General features: G+C 39.6%; 1 protein-coding gene and 1 long non-coding RNA gene across 3 annotated transcripts in view; one reads left to right on the top strand and one right to left on the bottom strand.

Annotated features, from left to right (window-relative positions):
- The window catches only part of LOC141373857 (uncharacterized), a 92940-nt gene extending 89890 nt beyond the window's left edge, over positions 1-3050 (bottom strand). For both annotated transcript variants that reach the window (XR_012380212.1, XR_012380213.1), the window contains exon 1: positions 2568-3050. This is a non-coding gene — a long non-coding RNA (uncharacterized lncRNA). The remainder of the gene's footprint in view (positions 1-2567) is intronic.
- A 55-nt stretch (positions 3051-3105) lies between these two features.
- CYP51A1 (cytochrome P450 family 51 subfamily A member 1) lies at positions 3106-24337 on the top strand. Its single transcript, XM_025872863.2, has 10 exons — positions 3106-3457; positions 4850-4948; positions 8703-8879; positions 10084-10210; positions 12011-12185; positions 14150-14269; positions 14682-14877; positions 16178-16273; positions 16850-17018; positions 23276-24337. The coding sequence occupies exons 1-10, from the start codon at positions 3284-3286 to the stop codon at positions 23452-23454; spliced, it is 1512 nt and encodes a 503-aa protein (XP_025728648.1). The 5' UTR covers positions 3106-3283; the 3' UTR covers positions 23455-24337.
- Positions 24338-26115: the final 1778 nt, after the last annotated feature.

Raw genomic sequence — 26115 nt, 5'->3', positions numbered from 1 at the left:
GTATGAGATGTGATTCCACACAGAACAAAAATTGAAAGCCCCACAACTCATATTCTAGGTCAGCAGTTTTCAAACTTTTTGGTCTCAGGACTCTTTCACAATCTACTCAGAGTCCTACAGAACTTTAAAAAAATGTATATATCTATACATATTTACAGTAATACAATTAAGGTAGAGAAAAAATATTAGTTTATTAAAAATAACAAGCCCATGTTAACATAAACAATGCATTTTAATGAACATAGTTACGTTTTCAAATAAAAGAAATTAGTGAGTGGGGCACCTGGGTGGCTCAGCTTGTTAAGCCTCCGACTCTTCATTTTGGCTCAGGTCATGATCTCAGGGTGGTAAGATCGAGCCCCTCCATGGAGTCTGTGCTGGGTATGGAGCCTGCTTAGGATTCTCTCTCCCTCTCCTTCTGCCCCTCTCCCCTCCTGCTTGTGCTCGTTCTCTCTCAAAAAAAAAAAAAAAAAAAGTGAGATACATGGTACTATTTTAGATTTTTGCAAATCCCTTTAACGCCTGGCTTGATGGAAGATAGTTGAATTCTCTTATGTGCTTCTGTATTCAATCATGTGCATTGTTTGGGTTGAAGTATATAAACTTCACCCAGATGTATAGTTGGAAAGGCAGAAATATTTTAATAACTTTTCCAGATAATTATAGGTTTTTTTTTAATAAGTGGTGTATCTTAAAAGTTAGTGGCAATGTAGAATCTGGAGGTATATCAATTAACTTTTTACATTCTATGAACATCTTTTGGTCTAACTTGTACTTTGAATGAATGTTTTACCCACACATGATTTTGTAACATCATGCATTGGTCATTTGAAAATACTGGTTCAATGAATTATGCAAATATTCTAATGTTGACACATTTTATTATATAAAATCCTTTTGTTACTAAATTTTCCTCTGCAGAAAAGTCTCAAGAATTGGTATGTTGTCAAGTTTACAGTGGTAGATATGTTTTCTAAAATTCTTAATTTTTATTTGAGAGCTTTTTTTTTTTTTTTTGGAGAGAGAGAGGGAGAGAGTGTCAGGGGTGGGGAGGGAAGGGGTCAGAAAGAGAGGGAGAATCTTAAGCAGGCATGGAGCCCAACGTGGGGCTCAATCTTATGTCCCTGAGATCATGACCTGAGCCGAAATCCACTGACTGAGCCACTCAAGCACCCTGGAAAGCTTTAATTTTAACACTGACAACAAATATTGCCAATGGTTTTCTTTAAAAGGGACAGGCTGATTTCATTTTCAAGAAAATGTCAAATACCCAAATGTGAAAGACTACAGTTTGGCAGTCATTCTTTCAAGCAAAATGTTAGTCCATGAAGAAATCTGCTAGTTAAAAAATACATGCACTCAGTGGTTGAACTTTAATAAATCTAACATTCACAATTTCATCAAGGACATTCTTAAGTGAAATAGATAATTTTATTTTTCTATTGCAAGTGCATGACAGTGAAGAATAATGACTGCTGGAATTTGGTGTCATTGCCTTTGATTTGTGCTAAGGCCCAATAAGTTTTTATTTACTACTGATTTTACACTATCAGGGCAAGTTCCAGCAGTGAAAAAGCAAATAGCAGTATTCTTATAAAGAGCTTTGACCTTGCAGATACTTTGAAAGGCTCTTGGGGATACCCAGAAGGCTATGGACCACAATTTGAGAACTGCTGTGGTAGGTATTAGGATAAAGGCAGAATATAAAAACAATTAAGACATGATCCCTTTTCTCAAGTTCATCTTCTAATAGAGGAAACCTACAGAGATGATTACAACATGCTTTAGAGATACAAGAAATGGCAACAGTGGGGAGGACAGATTAAGGACAAGAATGGACAAGTACCAGGTAGCGTACTTTTGCAATGCAGACAAGCAACGATGAGATGTGACCTAAGGTAGCGGTGAATGGAGAAACGTTCAAGGTGGTGGAATTATAAGATGTGGTGATTGATTAAACATGAGGAATGAAGAAGGAGGGCAATGGGGTGGATAATGGTGCCCTTCCTACATGGGCATGACAGGAGGGGCAGGATGGCGGCGGGGTGGGAGGAGGTAAATTCAGTTCGGGATTTACTGACAGTGAGATGAATGTTAAGCATCTAGGGAGAGGTGTTGAGCAGGCAATTAGAGACTCCTGCTCCTTCCCTGAGGGCCCTGCAGTTTTCTCATCCATTGCTGTATTCCCAGTGCCTACCCAGCACAATACCTAGCTCTTCCCAGTGACTGAATAAATACATGACTATGGTCGGGGGCTCGTGAGAGTAATAGAGAAGGGGAATTTACTTTGGTGGTCATTATATATACATGCTTGTTTGAGGCCACAGAAGCGGGCGGCCAAGGGACTGTGGCTTAGGATTGTACTTCCGCTTTAAAATCTTTCCGGACAGAGTAAGTGCCGTTCTTGGGGAATGTTGTCTCAAATAGGTCGCGACGGCCTATAATATTCTAATTTATTTCGGAAAACCTGTTTCCGTACAGTCCAGACAGCAACCAAGTTTTGTTATCGTTACGCCGTACAGTAATACCTCTCAGACTGCTTTTAATTGGGGTGGCATGGGACTGACCTCATCGTCCCACCCTTCCGTGTGTAGGCAGCGTCTTTCACAATCTCCCTTTCCCCAGCCAAGCTGGCCGTCTCTCCACCGCCTCAAGACGCGGGCCCTAAGCAGCTCAGCGGCAGCGGGTCCGCACGCCCCGGAGAAGGGCGGTGCTTACGCCACCGGGGCGGTACTCAAGCCACCCGCCCGGCTGACGCCACATAAGCTGAGATCGCCTCACGCGCGAGCGGTGCAATCACAGAGCGCGCCGCAGCCACGGCCATCCCCTCGCAAACCTCGCTCTGAGATCCCTCCGCCTGCCCTTTCCCGGCGCCGTGTCGTGGTGCTCCGCACCCCGGGCACGCAAGCTCAGGTGGCCCGCGATTCTCTGGAGGGTGATCCCCTCTTAAGTTCTCGTTCTCCTCTGTCTCTGTACTACTCGTACCATAGGTGCAACCTGCTTTTTCAGGGCCTCTCTCCTGGCGTAGGGAGACCTCGGCCGTAGGTAGTCCTACGTAGGGCGTGGCCAGCATCTGGCCCCGCCCCGTTCTGTGACGCACAGGGTGGCGCGCGTGGGAGCCGAGAGTAGGGGGTGGGACTGGGTTTAGCAGGAGACCTGGAGGCCGGGGCCGCCTCCGGACGCCCATCTGCCGGTCTTACTCGCTCCATCGATTCGGAGGAGCGGCGGCGACCTCGGCCTCCAGCGTCTCCGGCGAACTGTAGTGGCTGCTGCGGCGGTCAGGATGATGTTGCTGGGTTTACTGCAGGCGGGCGGGTCGGTGCTGGGGCAGGCGATGGAGCGGGTGACCGGCGGCAACCTCCTATCCATGCTGCTAATCGCCTGCGCCTTCACGCTTGGCCTAGTCTACCTGTTCCGACTCGCAGTCGGCCACCTGGCCCCCCTGCCCGCCGGGGCGGTACGTGCATCCCGGGGGATCCGGGCGGGGGACGCAACGACTACTGTGGTCTGAGGGCTAGCGGGGCGACGACAAAGACGGCCAAAGGGCTAGCGGGAGTGGCTGCCGAAGCCGTGCTCAGCTGGGCGGCGGCGACGGGCGCACTGGGGACGGGGAGGTGGCCGCAGCTCTGCTGCTTGTGGTCGCGACTTCCTTGGCCTTTCTGCCTTGGTGTTGGGGGCCCTCCAGTCTGTAGCGATTCTGGAGGTGGCCGCGTGTCTAGTGGGGGTCGTGCTTGCCGCGGTCATGGTCGTAGTGACGGCTGTGCTGGCCGAGGTGCAGGTGCCCTAATGGCCGTGGCCAGACTGATGGCTGTGGCATTGAGCGCCCTGGTGGCCGTCATCTTGGGGGCTGCCATGGTGGGGCATCCTGTGGGCTGTAGTATCGCCCCTAATGGCGATTTATATCTGAAGAGGGGAGTGTTTGATAGGGTGGGAGTAACTGGATTGTCCCTTCTTATGATGCTAAGAAGTATCAGTTTCTTTAATTTAGTGTCTTTATTGACCACTAGCTTCATACTTACCTAATATATTTGATGAATGCATCCTTAACCAGCCAACACCAAGTAGCGTTTAAAACTGCCCTTTTACTGACTGTGGAATGTATGAACTATTGACCAAGTCGTTTTTAAAACCTGGGGCATCTAAAGTACCTTTTACAAGGAGTGTGAAGGAGTTCCTGCTAGTGCTGATCTACTCTCTCTAAAACCAGTGGATGAGGAGCGCTGGGTGTTTCAGTTGATTAAGCATCTGATCCTTGATCTCAGCTCAGGTCTTAATCTCAGGGTGGTAAATTTAAGCCTCATGCTGGGTGTGGAGCCTACTTAAAAAATAAAAAATAAAATCAGTGGATGAGATGTGTTCTCTTTCCTGATAAATGTAGCTTCTTAAACATTTCACATCTTTCTATACCTCAAGTTACTGTTTTGTCTTTTTCTATACCTTCTTTAGGCAAGATTCCGGAACTAAAATTGTGAGTGGTAGTGGTAAAGACAATATAAGTTTGATTTTCCTGTGGGTTTGTTTTTTTTTTTTTTTGCGGTAATGTTTAAGAAAGTTGCTTAGAGCCCACCAATAAATAATATTGGACATATTCTGGACAGTGTTCAGCATGTGTAATTACAATACCTTTGTGTTTGTCTAGTCACTTATACCATGTTTTGAGTTTCTGTTCTTTTGACTATGGCCACTCTCCTAAGGTATTTGCAGTTTGGCTGTTTTTAAGTTACTGTTGATGCTTTATTTTTTGGTAACTTTTTAGTATTAGTGGTAAATTTCATTTGTTTGGTCAGGAAACTAAACTGGATATCTCAAAATGAAATGTGAATCCCCAATTTTTTGTTTTCTCTTACAGAAAAGTCCACCATACATTTTCTCTCCAGTTCCATTCCTTGGACATGCCATAGCATTTGGGAAAAGTCCAATTGAATTCCTAGAAAATGCATATGAGAAGGTAAGTGTTCCAAATAATTATAGGAAAAGAAATTAGTGCTTTTCAAACTTTTCTTTAAATGGCAGAATATTAAAAAATAGTGTAATCTTAGGCTCATCCTGAGTATAGGAAACCAGTTAAATTGGAGCTGCTCCTGTTTAAGAGCCGGAGGGGTCTTGGAGACCCTCGTAACTTCTCCTGTGTCCTGGGTGATCTCTGAGACATCACTAGCCTAAATTTTGTATTTACTGATCATAGTTAAGATTGATACTGATTGACCCTTCTTTTTCTTAACCAGTCACCTGTGGAATTTTCTAACTGCTCTACACATCTGTGACTTCAGTTTCACTAGGATGACCCACAGGATACCATGGCCACTCAGATCTCTGCCCCTCTTCTCTCTCATGAGCTTTCCGATACCAGTTCAGCCATTTATTCCACAGTCCCACTATGAATTGTTGTCACTCTTAACTCTTTCAGCTCCACAACAGAAATTTAGACACTTTAGTCTTAGACCACAACTTCTTTTCCTGGCTTGCCTCTTGCCTCCGCAGCAACTTCCATTAGAACCATTCTTTGACCTCATTAGATGTTCCAGTCCATTGTCCCATTTACTTTCTCCTGATCTATTAGCCTCCTTTCTTTCCTTCGTTTTCCAGTTTGGGACAGTGGTCCATCATTTCAGTTCTACTGTGGCCAATACCATACATTTCCTTGCCCTGGATCTTTTCATTTTGCTTACCTGGTAAAACCCCAGACTTGGAGGGATTTTTCTTCTTCTTTTCTTCCTTGCACCAGATTAGTTCCTTCCTAATTTCATGATCCCCTACCCTGAACGAAATTTGAACACTGCTAAACAATTGTGTTATGCCAAAGTATGGTTGGCCTACTTTCCACTCCCCACAATGATGATTCAAACCTTCACTTTTCTAAACTTCTGAATCTTCCTATCTCTCTATCAAAGCAGATGACTTTGTCTCCTCTTTAGAGATGTAAAACCATCCAAAGAGAACTTTCCCATGCTCCCACTTTGAAACACGCATTTTCTTTTCTTCCTGTTACACTAATTATAAAACACTTACTTTGTGCCACTAACTTAGTGCTTTACATAGATTATCTGACTGAAGCTCCACAAAAATCCTTTCAGGTATATCTATTATATGGATGATAAAACTGAGAAACAGGTTATATAATTTGTTCTTGGGCTCACCACTGGCTAGTGGCCAAACCAGGATTTACACATGGTCTAATTTCCGAGTCTGTGCTTTTATTTATTTATTTATTTATTTATTATTTTTTATTTTTTAAAGATTTTATTTATTTATTTGACAGAGAGAGAGGTAGGGAGAGCAGGAACACAAGCAGGGGGAGTGGGAGAGGGAGAAGCAGGTCTCCTGCCGAGCAGGGAGCCCGATGCGGGACTCGATCCCAGGACCCTGGGATCATGACCTGAGCCGAAGGCAGACGCTTAACCATCTGAGCCACCCAGGCGCCCCTGAGTCTGTGCTTTTAATAATAATAATAGTAGTAGTAGTGATAATAAACACACGTAATATTTACTATGGCCAACACGCTCTTTTCTAATATATCATCTATATATACACACACATATCATGGATAAAATGATATCTATTTGATCTTGATGACAGTAGGTACTATTATTTCCATTTTATGGATGAGGGGAACTAAAGTACAGAGAGGTTAAGTGTTCTGACTGTACAGCCAAGGTCACAACAGCTAACAGGTGGAGGACCTGGGATGTGAACCTCAGCAGTCTGGCTCCCGAAGCCTGTGCTCTGAGCCTGCTAGGTGCTATCATGTTGATTTTATACTATTTTCCTTCCTATTGGAGGTTAAAGTCTCAATCCATCTTTGGTCTCAGGAACCTTATGCTATTATTTCTTCTTTCTGTAGTGACTTCCTTCAACTGGATCTTTTCCATTTTCTCTGAAAAATTTTCAAAAGTCACTCATTTAAAAAGACCAGACCTTCTCTTGACTTAGTCTCCTCTCACTTTCCTCCCCCGTTAGCAAGCTTTCTGTACGTACTCTCTCTGTTTCCACATGTCCTGTTTACTCTTCGGTCCACCCTAGTCTGCCTGTCAGCCCCTTCACTAATGAGCTCCGTGCCCTAGTTCAGTGAACTTGATCCTTCAGCTCTATTTGTCACTGGTAACTCCTCCCTCCTTAAATGTGGCTTCTCTCATCCCCCCTGCCCCCTATTTCTCTGACTGCTTTTTCTCTAACTCCGTAGTGGGCTTATGCCTGGGCATTTACTGTGGGGGTTCATGGGGGTCTGGTCCTTGGCCTTCAGTCTTTCCTAGGTGATCTCATCTCTCACATACAGCTTCAGTTATCAGCCATAGGTAGATGACACCCAAATTAATGTCTCCGGCCCAGGTCTCTTCTCCAGCTCCTGACCTGGATGTCCCAACTCCCACATGATTCTTCCTGTGTTGTCTCAGAGGCACCTGAAATCCAACATTTCTGAAGGCTAACCCTTGGTTTTTCTCTCTTCAATCCTGGTTGTCCTGTTTTCTCTTCTCACCATTTTTGTTTTCCAGAAGTCTAGGATTCCTTCTTGATACTTCCCCTCCCTCAATCCATTGTCGTCTGTAAATTCTCTCTCCAAAATCATTCAGTATCCATCTGCTTCGCTGTGCGCTGCCCCATCATTACCATGTGGCACGTTTTCATCCTCAGGTTCCTGCATGGGCTCTAACTGGTCCTCAGACATTCCCTCTGCTCCTGTTCCTCCCCCCTCCACATAGCAGCCAGAGGGATCTTTCTTTTAAAATATGCATCTATCAGTGTGTCCCTCCCATGCAGTTTAAAATCTTCTATGGCTTTCCATTGCTTATAAGGAAAAAACTTCCTGAATATGGCTTATGAGACTATGTATGGTCTAGGCCCTGCAGACTCAGCTCTCATCTTGTCCTCTCCCCCACCCCCCATTAGGGTCTCTGTGCCTGCTTGGCTGCCATGCTGACTCCTCCTCATCCTTCAAGCCTCAGCTCAGGTGGCCTTTCCTCTCTTTGGTCTCTCTTCTATCAGTTCTCTCCTCCCAGAGTTGCTTTCCTTCCTATAGTACTTGTCACATTTGCAATTTTACATCTGTTAATGTGGTTATTTGATTAAGTTGTATCTTTTTCAATAGACTAAGCTACATGAGTCAGAGACAGTATTTTTGTTCACAGTTGTATCACCCAGAGCCTGGTCTTTAATAATAGTCAGATAACTGCAAGGTAAAGCATTTAACACCCAGCCAGATTAACGAAAAATTAAAAATGAAATCATTTGGTGTTGGTGAGATAGTAGTAAACTGGGTAACTAAATAAACTTCTGATGTCTTTACATAGCAAATACAATAGGACAGGTCATAACCTTTGGTGATTCCTATAAATTTATCCTTAACCAAGGGGGGGGAATCTATATTCTCAGAGAAACTCATTGCAGAATTATCCATAATAAGTAAAGAACTGACATATCACCCATATGTCCAATAATGAAAGGATAATTATTAAAATTATGATGTCTATGTTAAAGGATAGAAAATATTTTCAGTATAAATTGAAAAAAGCAGAATAAAAAGTTTATATTTCACTTGCAGCTGGATGAAAATAATTATAAATTTGGACAAAGACTCGGTGAATAATTGCATTAAGGTTGATGCATGTTTTAATTTTCAGAAATGTTTTGTGAATTAATAAATTAGTGTTTCTTTTAGTGATACATATTTTTCAGTATCATCACTGTGGCTACTTTTCTTTCTTTAGTATGGACCTGTATTTAGTTTTACCATGGTGGGTAAGACATTTACTTACCTTCTGGGGAGTGATGCTGCTGCACTGCTTTTTAATAGTAAAAATGAGGACCTGAATGCAGAAGATGTCTACAGTCGTCTGACAACACCTGTGTTTGGGAAGGGAGTTGCATATGATGTGCCAAATCCAGTAGGTGACCCTGTTATCTTCAAGGAAAACGAATCTATAATATAATAGTTACAGCTAGTAGTGTAATATTGTACATTTAGAATGTAGAAATAGTTTATTCCTTGGTTCAGAAATCTGAAGAATGAGACGTTAAAAAGAAAAGGCCTGGGTAACTGACAAAGAATGGGTATTCTGTTTTATAGCTGCAGGCATGGGCTAAGCAATTTTAAAGGTTGCCTGTACAAAGAAGAGAATCAATGATGAACTTAGGGCATTGATTCGAGTGGGTAACAAGAAAACCCCATTATTTCATCAAAAGGGCCTCCTATGCCTCTACTCCTGCCTGAAATTCTAGCATAAGAGCTCTTTTGAGCTAAAGATTGTTGGCTTTGGAAGTTTGTGTGATTTCTTCATTCGGTAAGTCAAATATTAGAGTGCTGCAAATTGATGCAAAACACAAATGAGATCATTGGCTCAATAGCTTGGTGTGGGCTCTGGCTGAGATCGTACCACACATGGCCTAGTATCCTAGTGCAGCAGTTAAGAGTTGACATCAAGTGTTATTTCTGGGGATGAGCGAGGGGTGGGGAATGAATGGCTCCTCAAGGCCAAAAGCAAGAACCCTAGAAAATCCCTCTGGTCAGATATATCTATTCATTTTTTCACACTGCTGATCAGATTCTTAAAATAGAAATGTCCCAATGGGTTAAAACCATTAGTGACTTAGTGTGAATTTATTTCAATCAGACTATATTGAATTCTCATCACACTTCTGGAAGGTAGTGAGAGGAATGATACTTGTTTAGGAATGGAATGGGAGAATATGTGAAGTGGGATTAAAAATGATATGGAAGCATAATGGACCTTTGGGGGTTTGTGTTGGTATCTGGGTTGGGTTGGGATGCTAGAAGATAACAGGAAAGGGAAGCCCTGCGGTCCAGAGTGGGAAAATGCATATGTAGGAAGGAAACGCAGTGGGATTCCTAATTTATCATTAGTTGAGCGCCTGCATACCAGGTATCTCTACATGTTACTTCAGAGTAACTGAAGCTCTAAGTTTCCCATGTTTGGTATAGTTTTAAAAATCCTTTTACTATTTTTATTTTCAATATCTTTTTTTAAAGTATTGTTTTCTTTGAGTGTTACATATAATAACCCAAATGAATCTTCTGATAAAACAAAATTGTGTTTTAATGCTTGGTATTATACTGTTAATATTTTGAAGGTTTTTTTGGAGCAGAAGAAAATGTTAAAAAGTGGCCTTAACATAGCCCACTTTAGACAGCACGTTTCTATAATTGAGAAAGAAACAAAGGAGTACTTTCAGAGTTGGGGAGAAAGTGGAGAAAAAAGTAAGCAAACTGTTTTGGTTTTGCATTTGTCCTAGTATTTCTACTTTTTTTATGACTAGAAAATGTAAGAATACGTGTGTGTGTGTGTAATGAAAAACCAACTGCAACATATGTAAAAACCACCTTAGATTTAATGGAAAGAATATGTTTTGATGACCATAGAGTTAAAAAGACCTGAGAGGAAGTGATTATTGCTGTTCACTTAGCAAAACCTCTAAAATGGGTTAATTAATGTGCATGTTATTCAGCTCATTTGTACAAATAATATAACTCATTAAATTTTGAAATAAACTGAATGTAAGACTTTTTGCAAGATCATTTTAAGACAATAAATAAAATAACTTTTTTTAACCCCCATGAGCAAGTTAAAGTCTAAATGATTTAATTTTGTATGTAATACCCTATCTATCTGATATTGTATGGGAATGATTTAGTTCATGAAAAAAGTAAATTTAAATACATAGGCTTAGTCTACCACCAACTATATGCTTTCTGGCATTATGTACAGAGTATAATGAGTATAACTTGATCTTCTTTGGATATTTATGTGAATCCATTCTTTATACTGGACAATTAAGTGTTCCTTTCAGAGAAAATTGCCCCCCCAAAGCAGGACGCAACATCTGTCTCATAGGGCATTAAGATCTCTGTGTGAGTCCCCATGTTCTGCGTGTGGTCTTCAGTTTCTGTAATCCACTGAAAGCTGATGTGATATTTTTAACCATACAAGAAGCTGATGTATAAATAAACTAAAATGCCAACTTAATAAATACAAGTGAGACAAAGTTACAGCATTGAGAACACCAGAATTTGCTAAACTTCATTGGCAAATCTAACTGGAAAGCCAAGTGACAATTGGAAGTTAATTTGGTAAACACAGAATTAAAGAACAAGGCATTAATTGGGTAATTTTTATGACTCTTAAATGTCATCCAAATGTGCTTCCCTGATGTATCTGTCTCTAGTTTGGGATATACCAGTTGATGATTAGCTACAGTTTTCTCTTATAGTCAAGACCTTAAATTTTAGTCCTGGTCTTCCTGCTTTTGACCTGTGAAATAATGCATTCTTCAGTTTTTGGACTGCTGTTCTTTGGGAAGCACCTCATATGCACTAAATCACCTTTTTGCTGCTTTTGTTATACTGCGACTTGGAACTCCTGTAACTCTATTCATTTTTTTTTTTTTTTTTTTTTGAGATTTTTTTTTTTTGTTTGACAGAGAAAGAGACAGTAAGACCGGGAACACAAGCAGGGGGAGTGGGAGAGGGAGAAGCAGACTCCCTGCTGAGCAGGGAGCTGGATGTGGGGCTTGATCCCAGGACCCTGGGATCATGACCTGAGCAAAGGCGGATGCTTAATGACTGAGCCACCCAGGCGCCCCTCTATTCATTTTTTAAAAATTTTCATTTTTAAGTAATCTCTATACCCAGTGTGGGGCTCGAACTCATAACCCCGAGATCAAGAATCGTGTGCTCTACCAACTGAGCCAGCCAGGTGCCCCTCACTATATTCATTTTTATCTTCAGTTTATCTTTTCCAGTTGAAGAGTCATGAGTGAGGTTTAGAGATGCCTTTGTGGCCTCTCTTTTGGCTGTCCAGAGGTGCTTCCCATCATGAGTTTCTTGCCTCTCTTTGTTGTGTCTATATGTCCCTAGGCTTTTTTTGATGATATGAACAGGATCTTGTTGGTTCTTGAGTTTTTATTCTCACCTTTCCTTTGTAATACTTTTATATCTCTAAGCAGAAAATTTCAAAAGAATATTTGGCAATAGTAATGGGAATGATCTTTTTTCCTCTAGATTTGTTTGAAGCTCTTTCTGAGCTCATAATTTTAACAGCTAGCCATTGTTTACATGGAAAGGAAATCAGAAGTCAACTCAATGAGAAAGTGGCACAACTGTATGCAGATCTGGATGGAGGTTTTAGCCACGCAGCCTGGCTACTGCCAGGCTGGCTCCCTTTGCCTAGTTTCAGGTATGGCTAAAGACCCTATACTTGCTTATTTAACTGTAGAATTGCTGTAGTGTTGGCATGCTTTGCGTTAACCAAGATAAAAAAAACATAAAACAGACAAATTAGGGGAGATTATGAGCCCCAATTCTTCTATAAGAATTCAAGACAGGTTTTCTTTATATAGTAAGCTCATTTAAGCTCAGTTTCAGTTTATAAAAGAGGTCATTTGTTGTCTAGCTGTTCTAATTTAAAACCTACTTATCTCACATATTCCTTCTACTCAGGAAAGTCTCTGGACTCTACCTATAAGTGATACACCCCTCTAAATACTTATTTGAAAATATCTGTTTAATAGTCTATTGTGAAATTCCTTTGTTTTGAAGTAGTAAGTGCCTTTCTTTGCTTTTCTCTTTGTTTTCTTACAACTATACTGTGATTTCCTTAAGGTCGGGGACCATCTGATACAAAGAAATATTGTTTATAGGACTTGACATATAGTTTAGTGTCTTGCATATTAGTGGGCTTTCTGTACTTGTTGATTCATTTCCGTCCAGGTGAGAGATGGGGAGGAATTAAATTGGTACTCCCTTTTCCTTCTAGTTCTGCTACTTCTATATAGTTACAGGATAAAGAGGGGGAGAAAAAAGGAAAGCCAGGAGAGATTCTCTGGAATTCTCTGGAACTCGTAATACTTTATATTTGTCAGGAGCTTTGTAGTTTTCAAAATGCTTTCATCCGTAGCCTGTAGAGGGTTCTCCAGAAATGTGCAACAAGCCTGTTTTTTTTTTCTTTTTTGTTTTCTTTTTCCTTTTCTATCTCCTGGATGAAGTCAGGAATTTCTGACTTTTTTTCAGCCCAGTCTTTCTCTGCCTTACCCAAACCAAATGATTGAACCGAATTATTCCATTCCCTTTCTTAAAACAGGCCTTAAGTTTTCCTGGCACTGCTGTGTTCCTGTCAGTAAACGTCTTCTGCCCCCATGGTCTCAGCAGAGCAGCAGTTTTACTGGAAGCCCAGTTGTGAAGGGGTTAGGCGGTCAGATCGCCGGTTTGAAGTCACAGCTCCGCTCTTTCTGGCTGTGTGGAACTGTGCAGCTGCCTGCGAAGTGAGGCTAAGAGCATCTACCTCACAGGAAGTCTAAAAAGTGGCCAATTCACTTTCCAAAACACTTAGAGTATCTGTTACCTAGTGAGCACCCTCCTTTAAATGGAAGATTTGGGGACCTGAAGTTTGTTTTCTGCCTCTCCTAGTATTTTTGCCCCCTACAAAACCACGTTGTCTCAGAAGATGAAAAGTAGAATCAAATCCTGTATACTGTCGTCACGTTCTACATCCTAGATTTAGGTCATCCTAAATAAATCTTAGGTTTATTCAAATCCTGAATCCTATAGAAAAACCAGGATCACTCTCCATCTGCTTCAAGAATAAATTTGGTTAAAATTGGAATTTCGTTAATTTAAAAGAGTTAATTTAAAGTATTCTGCTTTCTGTTAAACTGGAAAATGATTCTAAAGGAATAATCACAAGTCTTGCTTTAGACCTTATGTTAGAACACAGGAAGTATGTTCAGAATCAGGGATATATATGTTAGGATGCTAGAAATTTCTAACAGTATAAGATTTTTTTATTTATTCATTTTTTATTATGTTAATCACCATACATTATTACATCATTAGTTTTGGATGTAGTGTTCCATGATTCATTGTTTGTGTATAACACCCAGTGCTCCGTGCAGTACGTGCCCTCTTTAATACCCATCACCAGGCCAACCCATCCCCCTACCTTCCCCCTCCCCTCTGGAACCCTCAGTTTGTTTCTCAGAGTCCATAGTCTCTCATGGTTTATCTAACTTTTTTTCTTTTGGTTCTGAGTTTTTTGTCAATTATTTGAGTCATTCTTAAGCTAGGTCCTGGTTATTTTCAAAATGAATCTGATGCCAGAAAGTATGACATTATGTTTTAGTCATTTTTGTCTTTGAATTGCAGACGCAGGGACAGAGCTCATCGAGAGATCAAGAACATTTTCTATAAAGCAATCCAGAAGCGCAGACAGTCAGAAGAAAAAGTTGATGACATTCTCCAAACTTTACTAGATTCTACTTACAAGTAAGAGCTGTTCGGATCACATGTTAAGCTGAAGCAGGCAATTTCACATTAAAACAAAGTTAAAAAATATGTCCAGTTAAAAAGTAGTGATGTTGACAAAATTAGTACCTTTGAGCCTTGGGCTTGTTAAATGGATGAGACACGAATTAATGGGATCCCATTGCCTTCCTGGAGCCCGAGGACCGCGCATGGGGAAACGCCTGCTGACAAACTGCAGCAACATCTTTTGTAATGAAAATCATACATTTCTTTGGTCTCTTTCCCCTCAGGGGAGAAAAATTCTCACTTGTGATGGGCAAATGCGAGAGACTATTAACACCTGAAAAGTTTAGTCACTACGACCCTTTATTTAAATGTGAAGGCATGAGATGGTCTGCCAAACTGTTAAATTTGTGTGTGATTCCTTCCTTAGGGATGGGCGCCCTCTGACAGATGACGAAGTAGCAGGCATGCTTATTGGACTGCTCTTGGCAGGCCAGCACACGTCCTCAACTACTAGTGCCTGGATGGGCTTCTTCTTGGCCAGAGACAAAACACTTCAAGAAAAATGTTATTTAGAACAGAAAACAGTCTGTGGAGAAAATCTGCCTCCTTTAACTTATGACCAGGTTTGTTGGATTTTTAGTTTCACTGCTGCTTTATGACTTTGAGTATCTAATGAGTGGCTAGTTTTTAAAGGGGACAATTTGATATATTCTATTTACTATAGATTAAATTGCTTAGCTTTTTTTAGAAAATTCCCCATAGCCCCCCTTGAAATGTCTTCATGTTGGATTCAGTGTGCTAGTATTTTGTTGAGGATTTTTGCATCTGTGTTCATGAGGGTATTGATGTGTAGTTGTGTCATGAGGTCTTTGACAGGTTTTGGTATACAGAGTAATAATGCTGGTCTCAAAGAATGAGTCTATAAGTGTTCCCTCTTTTATTTTTTTGGAAGAGTTTGTGAAGGATTGATATTCTTTCTTTCTTACATGTCTGGTCAGAATTCACCAGTGAAGCCACTGGAGTCTGTGCTTTGCTTTGTGGGAAGTTGTCTGATTACTTGTTATACATCTATTCCTACGTTCTGTTTCTTCTTGAGTCTTTGGTTTGTGTCCTTCTAGGCATTTGTCCATTTTCATCTAGGTTACCTAATTCGTTGGCTTACAATTGTTATAGTGTTCTCTTATAATCCTTTCTATTTCTGTAAGGCCAGCAGTGATGTCTCTTTCATTCCTGATTTTGTAACTTCTAAAGTAATAGCTTAATTGATATATAATTGACATACTAGAGAATCAGTCCATCATTCCTGATTTTGTAACTTCTAAAGTAATAGCTTAATTGATATATAATTGACATACTAGAGAATCAGTCCATTTAGAGTATATAACTTACTGTTTTTTGATATATTCAGAATTGTGGAAACCATCACAATTTTAGGACATTTAAATCACTTCCAAAAGAAAACCGGTACCTGTTAGCAGTCATGCGCCATTTCCCCTGTCCCTGGCAACCACTCATCTACGTTCTGTCTGTATGGATTTGCCGTATCCTGGACATTTCATATAAACGGGATCATACAATATGTGGTCTTTTGTGACTGGCTTCTTTCACTTAGCATGTTTTCAAGTTTCATCTGTGTGGTAGCATGATTTTTGCTAGTGTTTTCACTTTTTAGACAAGTGGATTTTTGCAGGCCCTCACTATGCCACTCTTCAGAGTGATTACCTCTTGTACTGATGGTATCTTGCCCTCTTTCCCTTGTTGACCATGGAAAGTGACAGAACAAGATAATCTAAGATACTGAACCAGTTACCTTTGCCCTTCTACCACAATAGAATCTATTTTATTATAACCCAGAAGTTTAAACACATACTGCTGAAGTAAGTTAAATATTTCTAAAACTCCGGAAATGCTTTTCCTTTTTAGCTGAAGGATCTAAATTTACTTGATCGCTGTATAAAAGAAACATTAAGACTTCGACCTCCTATAATGACCATGATGAGAATGGCCAAAACTCCTCAGGTGAGTCTCTTGGTTAGATCTTCCCTTCCACTCCCCTAGTTTTTATTTATCAGAAAGAAAAAATATAACAGCAAAGAGAAGTTTTTAAATTAAAAAAGTAGAATAATCGTTTCCACATAATTTCAGTTTTTTATATTTGAACTCTGATATGTAATTATATATTCTGTTTACATAGATATTTTTATATAATTAGAGAGTATACATGCTAATCTGTTCCCTGCATTTTTATTTAACAATTAGGGTTTTAAAAATGGTAGTGTATTTTTTTCCTGATTTAAAAAAAGCATGTTTTATTAAAAATTTTGATAGTATGGAAATATACAAATCGGATTGTGAAAGGCTCCTTGATATCCCTCTGCTACCTCTGAGGCATTATGGCTTTTTTAAGTTTCCAGCCCAATGTTGGGTCACTTGGAAATCCTCTTGAGTTAAAATAATTTTTAGCTGGCCTATCATCTAGCTAGTTTTTAAATATATGTATATCACATGTGTGTTAATGCTTTATTACACAATAGTCTGGTTATTTGGTAGAATAGTTTTATATTATCTAATGAAATGTGTTGCTTTCATTTGTAGACTGTGGCAGGATATACCATTCCTCCAGGACATCAGGTGTGTGTCTCTCCCACTGTCAATCAAAGACTTAAAGACTCATGGGTAGAACGTCTGGACTTTAATCCTGATCGCTACTTACAGGACAATCCAGCATCAGGAGAGAAGTTTGCTTATGTGCCATTTGGAGCTGGTAAGATACCATTTTACATTTGAAATGTTTGTTCTGATAATATATTTATGTCTGTTAAATTAATCCATATGAATTTTATTTATAAATATCTTTTCCTTTCCTCATAGGGACATTCCTGTAAACATTTGTAGGAGTATAATCTTTGCCAGGTTGGAAAAAGTATTTTATTTGTACTAAAGGAAATAGTTTTGTGAATCCTTATATAAAGTTCTGTTACCTTCTAACCAATTTAGTTTTTTCAGGGTTAATTTTTATAGTCCACCCTGTTTTTCCTTACAATAATATTTTAAGCTCTTTGTGAATTGTTTTAAAAAACCACTGGAATTAGCACACAATTTAGGCAATTATTTCAGGCTAAATATGATAACAGATTATCAGTGTTTCAGAAAAGAGCAAAAGCAGTCTTGTTAAAATTGAAGCTTTTCTGGATTGTTAGTCAACTTTTTGGTGCTCTGTCTGTATCCTTAGGATAAAATGGTCTTTAAATTTGGGCAGGTCTTACATAGGTTTGCAAACTTCTGCATTTCAATTACCACTCTTAAATTATGCAGGCAGACCCTTGTTCCTGCAGTAATTTCTCTGTTCATCGGTACTCTACAGATTAAACTACATTTTATGACTTCTTGTTTAGTCTTTCCAAAGAGATTTGAAGTGGCACAACTTTTTTGCCACCGGTCACACCGTTTCCACATGTAAAGGAGAGTATAAAGTCCTTTAGGAACTTCAGATCTTAGTAACTCTAATAAATAAATTTAATAATATGGTATATAACATCACATATAAAAGAGTCATAGATTGTTCAAACAGTTGGAGGGGCCTTAGTTCTGTGGCCCAAAATCTGCCCCAAAGAGGAATCATTTCTAAACCGGTAATTGCCTGGACTACACTTGAACTTTTTTAGGTAATAGATTGCTCAGTTACCTTCTGTGGCAGCTCATTTTGTTTTTTGGACAGCTCCCATTTTTAAAAACTTACATTAAAGCTGTAATCTGGGGGCGCCTGGCTGGCTCAGTCGGTAGAGCACGTGACTCTTGGTCTCAGGGTCATGAGTTCAAGCCCCATGTTGGGTGTGGAGCCTACTTAAAAAAAAAAAAAAAGCTGTAATCTGTTTCCTTTTAACATCCCATTGTTTTTAAACATCCCCTAATTGTAGTCTCTGAAGTTATATTGTGTATCTTTGAGCTATCTGAATATGATATAATGTTCCCTCAAATTTTTCATCATTGTGCCAGTTTCCTAGGGCTACTTTAACTCCCACAAACAGGGTGACTTAAAACAATAGACATTTATTCTCCCACATCTCTGGAGGCCGGAAGTCTGAAATCAAGGTGTTGGCAGGGCCTTGCTCTCCCTGATGGCTCTAGGGGAGAGTCTTTCCTTGCTTTTTTTTTTTTTAAAGATTTTATTTATTTGACAGAGAGAGAGACAGAGAGAGCAGGAACACAAGCAGGGGGAGCGGGAGAGGGAGAAGCAGGCTTCCCGCGGAGCAGGGAGCCCGATGCGGGGCTCGATCCCAGGACCCTGGGATCATGACCTGAGCCGAAGGCAGATACTTAACGACTGAGCCACCCAGGCGCCCCTCTTTCCTTGCTTTGTTCTAAGCTTCCCGTGGCTCTTGGCAATCTTCGGCATTCCTTGGCTTGTAGCTACATCACTCTGATCACTACCTGTCTTCACTTGGCCATCTGCCCTGAGCATGTCTCTCTGAGTCTGTGCATGGCTTTCTTTGAGGGACACCAGCATTGGATTTAGGGCTCAGCCTAACCAGGTATGACTTCATCGTAACCAATTTTATCTGCAAAGTCTGATTTCTGAGTAGACATGAATTTTGGGGGGACATTGTTCTACCCCGTTTTTATCATCATGTCAAGTATGTCCAGTTTCTTCAATCATGACTTTGTGTAATTTTTTCTGTGTTGGAGCATGTAGCTTATTCATTTTCATAATATCACCTTTTGTGAATCATCAGAATATATCCATTTTTCTATTAATTCATAGGATAGTTCTAGTTTTCTGCTATTAAAAATAATCCTTTAATCTCCCTGTAAGCCAACCCTCTCCTTAGTTGTTATATTTGAGTATGGAATGGTTTGTAAACACCCTTAAATAGGGCTCCTAGAAGTAAATGCATTTATGGGCCACACAGCACTGTGCTAATAATATGCATTTTTTGTTAATTTTCTCTCTATTTAATCTTCACAACCACACTCTGAGGAAGGGGGACTGTCTTACTCATTTTTCAGAAATGGAAACCAAGGCTTAGTAAGGCTTTTTTCAATTCTAATGATTTGACTTGATCTTTTGTATTCCCTGAAAAGCCATCTTTTGTTATTGAGCTTACTACTTTATGAGGTTTTGGTAGGCTGGAGAGACTGGAAGGCATTAGTTCTTTCTGGCTTAAATATTTCTGATACCATCTTTTATTAAGTTTGTCTTTCTGGCTTTTATATTTAACTTTTTAAAAATATACGAATTGTATTTTTTATTGTTAAAATTTCCCTGACATTTTAATAAAAATTTCAAAACAAAGTCAAAAGAATTTTATACTGAACATTCATATACCCATTATCTAGATTCTGCCATTGACATTTTACTTACACTTGTTTTATCACATATCCGTCCATCAATCCATTTATTTTTCAGGTGCATTTCAAAGTAAACTGCATACATCAGTGTATGTCTCCCTGAATTTTTCAGCAAGTATATAAGAAAGTTCAGTATTCTAGTTTTGATGTAAAATTTTACAATGAAATACTCAAGTCGGTATTGTTTTGACAAGTGAATAACCTCAATCAAACCTAATTTGTTGACTTTTAAAATTGTTATTGCTTCCTGGTCCTGTCTAAAAACCTTTGGCCCCAAGTCATGGAGACATTCTCATCTATTATTCTCTATTAAAATTTGATGGTTTAGGGCGCCTGGGTGGCTCAGTTGGTTAAGTGACTGCCTTCGGCTCAGGTCATGATCCTGGAGTCCCGGGATCGAGTCCCGCATTGGGCTCCCTGCTCAGTGGGGAGTCTGCTTCTCCCTCTGACCCTCTTCCCTCTCGTGCTCTCTCTCTCTCATTCTCTCTCTCTCAAATAAATAAATAAAATCTTAAAAAAAAAAATTTGATGGTTTGGGGCACCTGGGTGGCTCTGTTGGTTAAGCGTCTGCCTTTGGCTCAGGTCGTGATCTCAGGGTCCTAGGATCAAGCCCTGAATCAGGCTCCCTGCTCAGCAGGGCATCTGCTTCTCCCTCTCACTGTGCTCCCCCACTCTGTCCCCCCCTTCCGCTTGTGCTCTCTGCTCTCTCTCGTGCTCTAATAAATAAAATCTTTAAAAAAAATTTGATGGTTTTAGCATTTATGTTTAGGCCTGTGATCATCTGGAATTAGTTTTGAGTTTGGTGTGAGACAGGAATTGAGGGTTTTTGGTTTATTTTTTTTTTAAGATTTTATTTATTGGGATGCCTGGGTGGCTCAGTTGGTTGGGTGTCTCCCTTCAGCTCAGGTCATGATCCCAGGGTCCTGGGATCGAGTCCCGCATTGGGCTCCTTGCTCAGCAGGGAGCCTGCTTCTCCCTCTGCCTCTGTCCCTCCCCCATTCATGTGTGCTGTCAAGTAAATGGATAAAATCTTAAAAAAAAAGACTTTATTTATTTGAGAGAGCGAGCAAGAGCATGTACAAGGTGGGGAGGGCTGAGCAGGGAGCCTGATCTTTTTCTTTTAATGTTAGATACATAGTTATTCCCATACCATGTGTTGAAAAGACTTTTTTCTCCATTGGCTGGCTTTATTTACTGCCTTTCTTGATAATCAAATAACCATAAAAGTATGTCTTGGCTCTTTGCTGTGTTCCATTGTTCTGTTTGTTGAGCCCTATCGAGAACCACATTGTCTTGGTTGCTGTGAAAGAAAAACAACCCCACTTTCTACTCTACACTCACTTAGAACACTTCTGACAACAGTTCTGGTCACCAAATGTTGTTTGTTTTTCCCACACTAATTCTCTCTGGATACCCACTGGGTTTCCTACAGTTCAACTCAGTTCTGACACTATCCACCTGGGCTTAGCACAGACCCCATAGGTTAAGGACTTAGTCCCGCAAGATTCCCTCTTGCCCCCATCACTTCAGATACCAATTGCAAGTCCAGGTTGTCTCCTGTTCTTCTGACCAGTGGGCTGTAAATCAGAGGTTTTCTTGATCCCCTCCTTGGGGTTCCACAGTTTCTTAAAATGGCTCACAGAACTCAGAAAGCAGTTTATTTACTGGATTAACAGTTTATTACAAAGGTGGGGGATACAACTCAGGAACAGCTGATTGAAGAGATGCATAGGGCAAGGTATAAGGGCAAGGGCACAGAGCTCCCATGCCTTCTGGGTATGCCACACTTCCACCATCTCCATACGTTCACCAACCTGGGAAGCTCTCTGAATACAACCTCTCAGTCCTCCATACTAGAGGGACTTTTGTGAAGACTTCATTATATAGGCATGGTTGATTAAGTCATTGGTGAGTAATTCAACCTCCAGCCCCTTCTCCCATCTGGAGGTCAGGGGTTAGGGCTGTAAGTTCTAACCCTTTAAGCACATGGTTGGTTCCCTTGGCAGCCAGGCCCTACTCTGAGGGGATTTCCAAAAGTCCCCTCATTAACAAACTCAAGTGTGGGTGAAAGGGGCTTGTTACGAATAACGAAAGTCTTCTGACTTCTTTTATTGCTCTTTGCTCTTAAGAAATTCCAAGGTGTTTGAGGAGCTCTGTGCCAAGGATGGGAGAAAGAGCAAATATATATTTATTACAAACCACAGTATCATAGTTGCTATACCTTTAGTATTGAAGTCAAATTTGAAGTCAGTTTAAATCTTACAACTTTTTTTTTCCCCCAAGACTGCTCCGTATATCCTAGGTTCTCCTTTGCATTTCCATATGCATTTTTTTAAAAAGTTCTTATTTGAATTCCAATTAGTTAACATACAGTGTAATATTTAAGTGTACAATATAGTGATTAAACACTTCCATTCAACACCCAGTGCTCATTACAAGTACATGCCTTGGTCCCTATCAACTATTTCTCCCTTTCCCCCACCCACCTCCATACTGATAACCAGTAGTTTGTTCTCCATAGTTAAGAGTCTGTTTCTTGGTTTCCTTTACTCATTTGTTTGTTTCTTAAAATTCCACAAGTGAAATCAGATGGCATTTGTCATTCTCTGACTTATTTTGCTTAGCATAATAGTCTCTAGCTTCATCCATATCGTTGCAAATGGCAGGATTTCATTCTTTTTTATGGCTGAGTAATATTCCATTGTATATATGTACCACATCTTTTTTATCCATTCATCAGTTGATGGATACTTGGGCTGTTTCCATAATTTGGCTATTGTAAATAATGCTGCTATAAACATTGGGGTGCATGTATCCTTTTGAATTAGTGTTTTTTATCCATATGTATTTTAGAATCAACTTGTCAGTTTTTACATGTATATAACCTTTTAAATTTTGATCTTGTGTTGCTATTTTATTAAATTTTCTTCCATTATTATTTTGAAATGGCATTTAAAGTTTTATTTTTAAAGACTGTATTTTTAAGTAATCTCTACACCCAGCATGGGGCTCGAACTCACAACCCTGAGATCAAGAGTTGCACACACTCCACTGACTGAGACAGCCAGGTGCCCCTGGCATTTAAAGTTTTGATTGGCGGGCTCATACTGACTTTTGACTAGGGCTCTCTTGGGACAGAAGCTGAGAATATTCTAGTATATTCCCAAAGTAGATTGTCATCATAAATTTCAAATCTTACATATATTTAAACTTAGATAGATGTGACATTTCAAAAAAAGTAATTAGAAAAGTCATTTATATAATTATCCAAGTGCTGTTTCCCTTAAAAAGAAACCTTGAAAATCTCCTGAGATTTTTATTTTTTTAAGATTTTTATTTATTTGGCCGGGGCGGGGGAGTGGGAGAGGGAGAAGCAGGCTTCCTACTGAACAGGGAGCCCAATATGGGGCTCGATCCCAGGACCCTGGGATCATGACCCGAGCCAAAGGCAGACGCTTAACGACTGAGCCACCCAGGCGCCCCTTTTCTTTTTCTTTTTTTTCCTGAGATTTTATTTTACATTCTTCTTTTATGTGAAAAGGATGTCATCTTTTTCCTATATTATCTCTATATCTGCTGTCCCTCCAAACTGTAAACAAATTTATCATTCCTGGAGAAAAGACGGGAAAAAGAGTTTCAATTGATTCTTAGAAAACTTTCTTTTTTCAACAGGGCGTCATCGTTGTATTGGGGAGAATTTTGCCTATGTTCAAATCAAGACAATTTGGTCCACTATGCTTCGTTTATATGAATTTGATCTCATTGATGGATATTTTCCCACTGTGAATTATACAACCATGATTCACACCCCTGAAAATCCAGTTATCCGATACGAACGAAGATCAAAATGAAAAAGGCTGCAGGGAACTAACATGTGAAACATCACTGTAAACCGCAAAAGCATTTGAAGAGAATGAAGTTTATGAAACAACTCCTGGTGTATTCTTTTTTTGAGTATAATTTTAAAAGACAGCTAGCTTAACTTACGGTTTTTATATTTTCTTAACTGAATGGTTCCATCAAATCTAATCGCATTTTAGATATTTCTTAATAGTTTTATGATGGCTATTAAGGAAACCAAACTCATTAGTATGAAATTCTTTAGGGGGATCTTGGTAATTGACAGATTCTAAACAGTTTCCAGGTATTAATCTTAACAAACGTAGCTCTTGGAAAATAAGTTCGGGTATTTACATCTTGGACTAGAGCTGCAAGTATAAAAAGGCCTAAAGGCCCAGGGAGATACTTGGAAAGCTCAGATTATTTATTTACTGGGTAATGTTTGTGTGTGTGAGGATGGGTGGGTAGGGAATAAACTAATTTAAAGCCTTGGATAAAAAAGAATCCCATCAATTGTTTTGGTATGATGATACCTAGCAATGATGGAGCTATGCTGTAGAAAAAAAAAATGTCCTTTGAAATTTTATCTGGAAGATTTGTCTCCAGGAAACAGATTTGACAATGACTAATTACATTTCCTAAAAAATAATAAGAATGCACATGTATCTTAATCTAATTACTAAGTATTACATATTTATCTACCTGATAAATTTCTGTCTGGTTCCACATGGTGACCTAATGTGAAAGCCCAAAATAAAGTTCTTAAGGAATAGTTTTGTTCTCTTTGGCTCTAGGTGGTTTCCTGCTTCCTCTCTAGAATCTAATCAGGGATGTTTCTGTTACTAGTTCTGTTTATGAAAACTTAATTTAGGTTAACAAACTTTTTTTTTTTTTTTTAAAATACAAAATCAGAGATCAGGAACTCTGGCTTTAAGATAATGTGAAGTGTAGGGTCTTTGGGAGTAGCATCATTGGTTGCATTGTTGCAGCCTGTGTTCAAGAATCAAAGTACAACTGGGGACCTGACTATATATACCTGTTGTAATTTGACCACATAATCTGTTTTTACTGGATGAGGCCAAAATATTTTCCCTTATGTATATGGGAAAGCTGCTAGAGGACTCATGTTAAACTCTTTGTGAAGGCGAAATCTCTGCTGTAAGAGTTTTTCACATTAAAATGATCTCTGAGAAAAAAATATAGTCTAATTCACTAGTTGTAAAGTGGTGTGCTTCATTGAGTAGAATTCAGGAATCTAGGAACTTGGATGGGGAAAAAAAATTCCATCTTTGTACTAATTTCAAACTGTAATTTAGTATTTCCTTTATTTATGAAGCAACAAACTATACTAGTATTAGCAGTACCCATGATTTTGAGAACAAAAATCACAGATTTTCTGTATCACATTAAGATGTTTCAGATCTCCTGAAATGTCTTTTACTTCCATCATTACTTTAAAATTATGGGACTTATTAGATCAACTGCTAGATTTTATTTCTAAAAATGTACTTTTTTTTTTTTAAGATTTTATTTATTTTGACAGCGAGAGAGGGAACACAAGCAGGGGGAGTGGGAGAGGGAGAGGCAGGCTTCCCACTGAGCAGAGAGCCTGATGTGGGGCTCGATCCCAGGACCCTGGGATCATGACCTGAGCTGAAGGCAGATGCTTAACGACTAAGCCATCCAGGCACCCCTAAAAATGTACTATTTCTATGTAATTGGTTTCTTTTGCAACCCCATACATGTTACGTGTTCAAAAGCACTATTCTGAGAAGGGTCCCATAGTTTTCATCAAGACTTCTAGAGAGGTTCATGGCACAAAAAAAGCTCAAACCCTAAGACTAGTCTGTGTTTAGTGAGTAGTTTGTTTTTGAGTAGACAATTTTTTTTTATTATTAACATATAATGTATTATTTGTTTCAGGCGTACAGGTCTGGGATTCATCAGTCTTACACAATTCACAGCACTCACCATAGCACATACCCTCCCCAGTGTCCATCACCCAGCCACCCCATCCCTCCCAACCCCCTCCAGCAACCCTCAGTTTGTTTCCTGAGATTAAGAGTTTCTTATGGTTTGTCTCCCTCTCTGGTTTCGTCATTTCATTTTTTCCTCTCTTCCCCTATGATCCTCTGCCTTGTTTCTCAAATTCCACATATCAGTGAGGTATGATAATTGTCTCTCTGATTTACTTACTTCGCTTAGCATAACACCCTCTAGTTCCATCCACATCATTGCAAATGGCAAGATTTCGTTTTTTTGATGGCTGCATAATATCCCATAACCACATCTTCTTTATCCATTCATCCATCGATGACATCTGGGCTCTTTCCATAGTTTGGCTTTGAATAGACTTAATTTTTAACCACTGATTCATGACTGAGAAGCATCGACAAGTTGGACTGGAGAGGCCTGATGTCATAAGGAGGGCTGATGGTCAGATGATGGGACACCTGTCCATCTGCTACCTTCTCCATTCTCTCTCACAGCAGAAGGGCCTTGAATGGCAAGCTATACTAACTAAAAAAGTTTTTACTCAATTAAATGCTTTGGGATACATTTTTTATTTCTGGAACTCCTCTTAATTGGAACCCAGCTGCTAATATGGAAAAATTAAGTAATTTGAAATCTCCCAGAATGTAGAACTTGTTACCATAGCCTGTTTGTCGGTA

Source organism: Callorhinus ursinus, unplaced genomic scaffold (assembly GCF_003265705.2).
Source record: "Callorhinus ursinus isolate GAN/ISIS: 27379988/994484 unplaced genomic scaffold, GSC_fseal_2.0 scaffold12, whole genome shotgun sequence".
Classification (NCBI taxonomy): domain Eukaryota; kingdom Metazoa; phylum Chordata; class Mammalia; order Carnivora; family Otariidae; genus Callorhinus; species Callorhinus ursinus.
Note: the sequence above shows the minus strand (reverse complement) of the source record. Positions and strands in the feature narration are given on the sequence as shown.

Excerpts from the sequence above, each read along its gene's own strand:
- CYP51A1 (XM_025872863.2), top strand. The coding sequence starts at position 3,284 with ATGATGTTGCTGGGTTTACTGCAGGCGGGCGGGTCGGTGCTGGGGCAG. Across the intron at positions 10,211-12,010 it reads GGGAGAAAGTGGAGAAAAAA|ATTTGTTTGAAGCTCTTTCT; the intron begins GTAAGCAAACTG and ends TTTTTCCTCTAG. Across the intron at positions 16,274-16,849 it reads GAATGGCCAAAACTCCTCAG|ACTGTGGCAGGATATACCAT; the intron begins GTGAGTCTCTTG and ends TTTCATTTGTAG.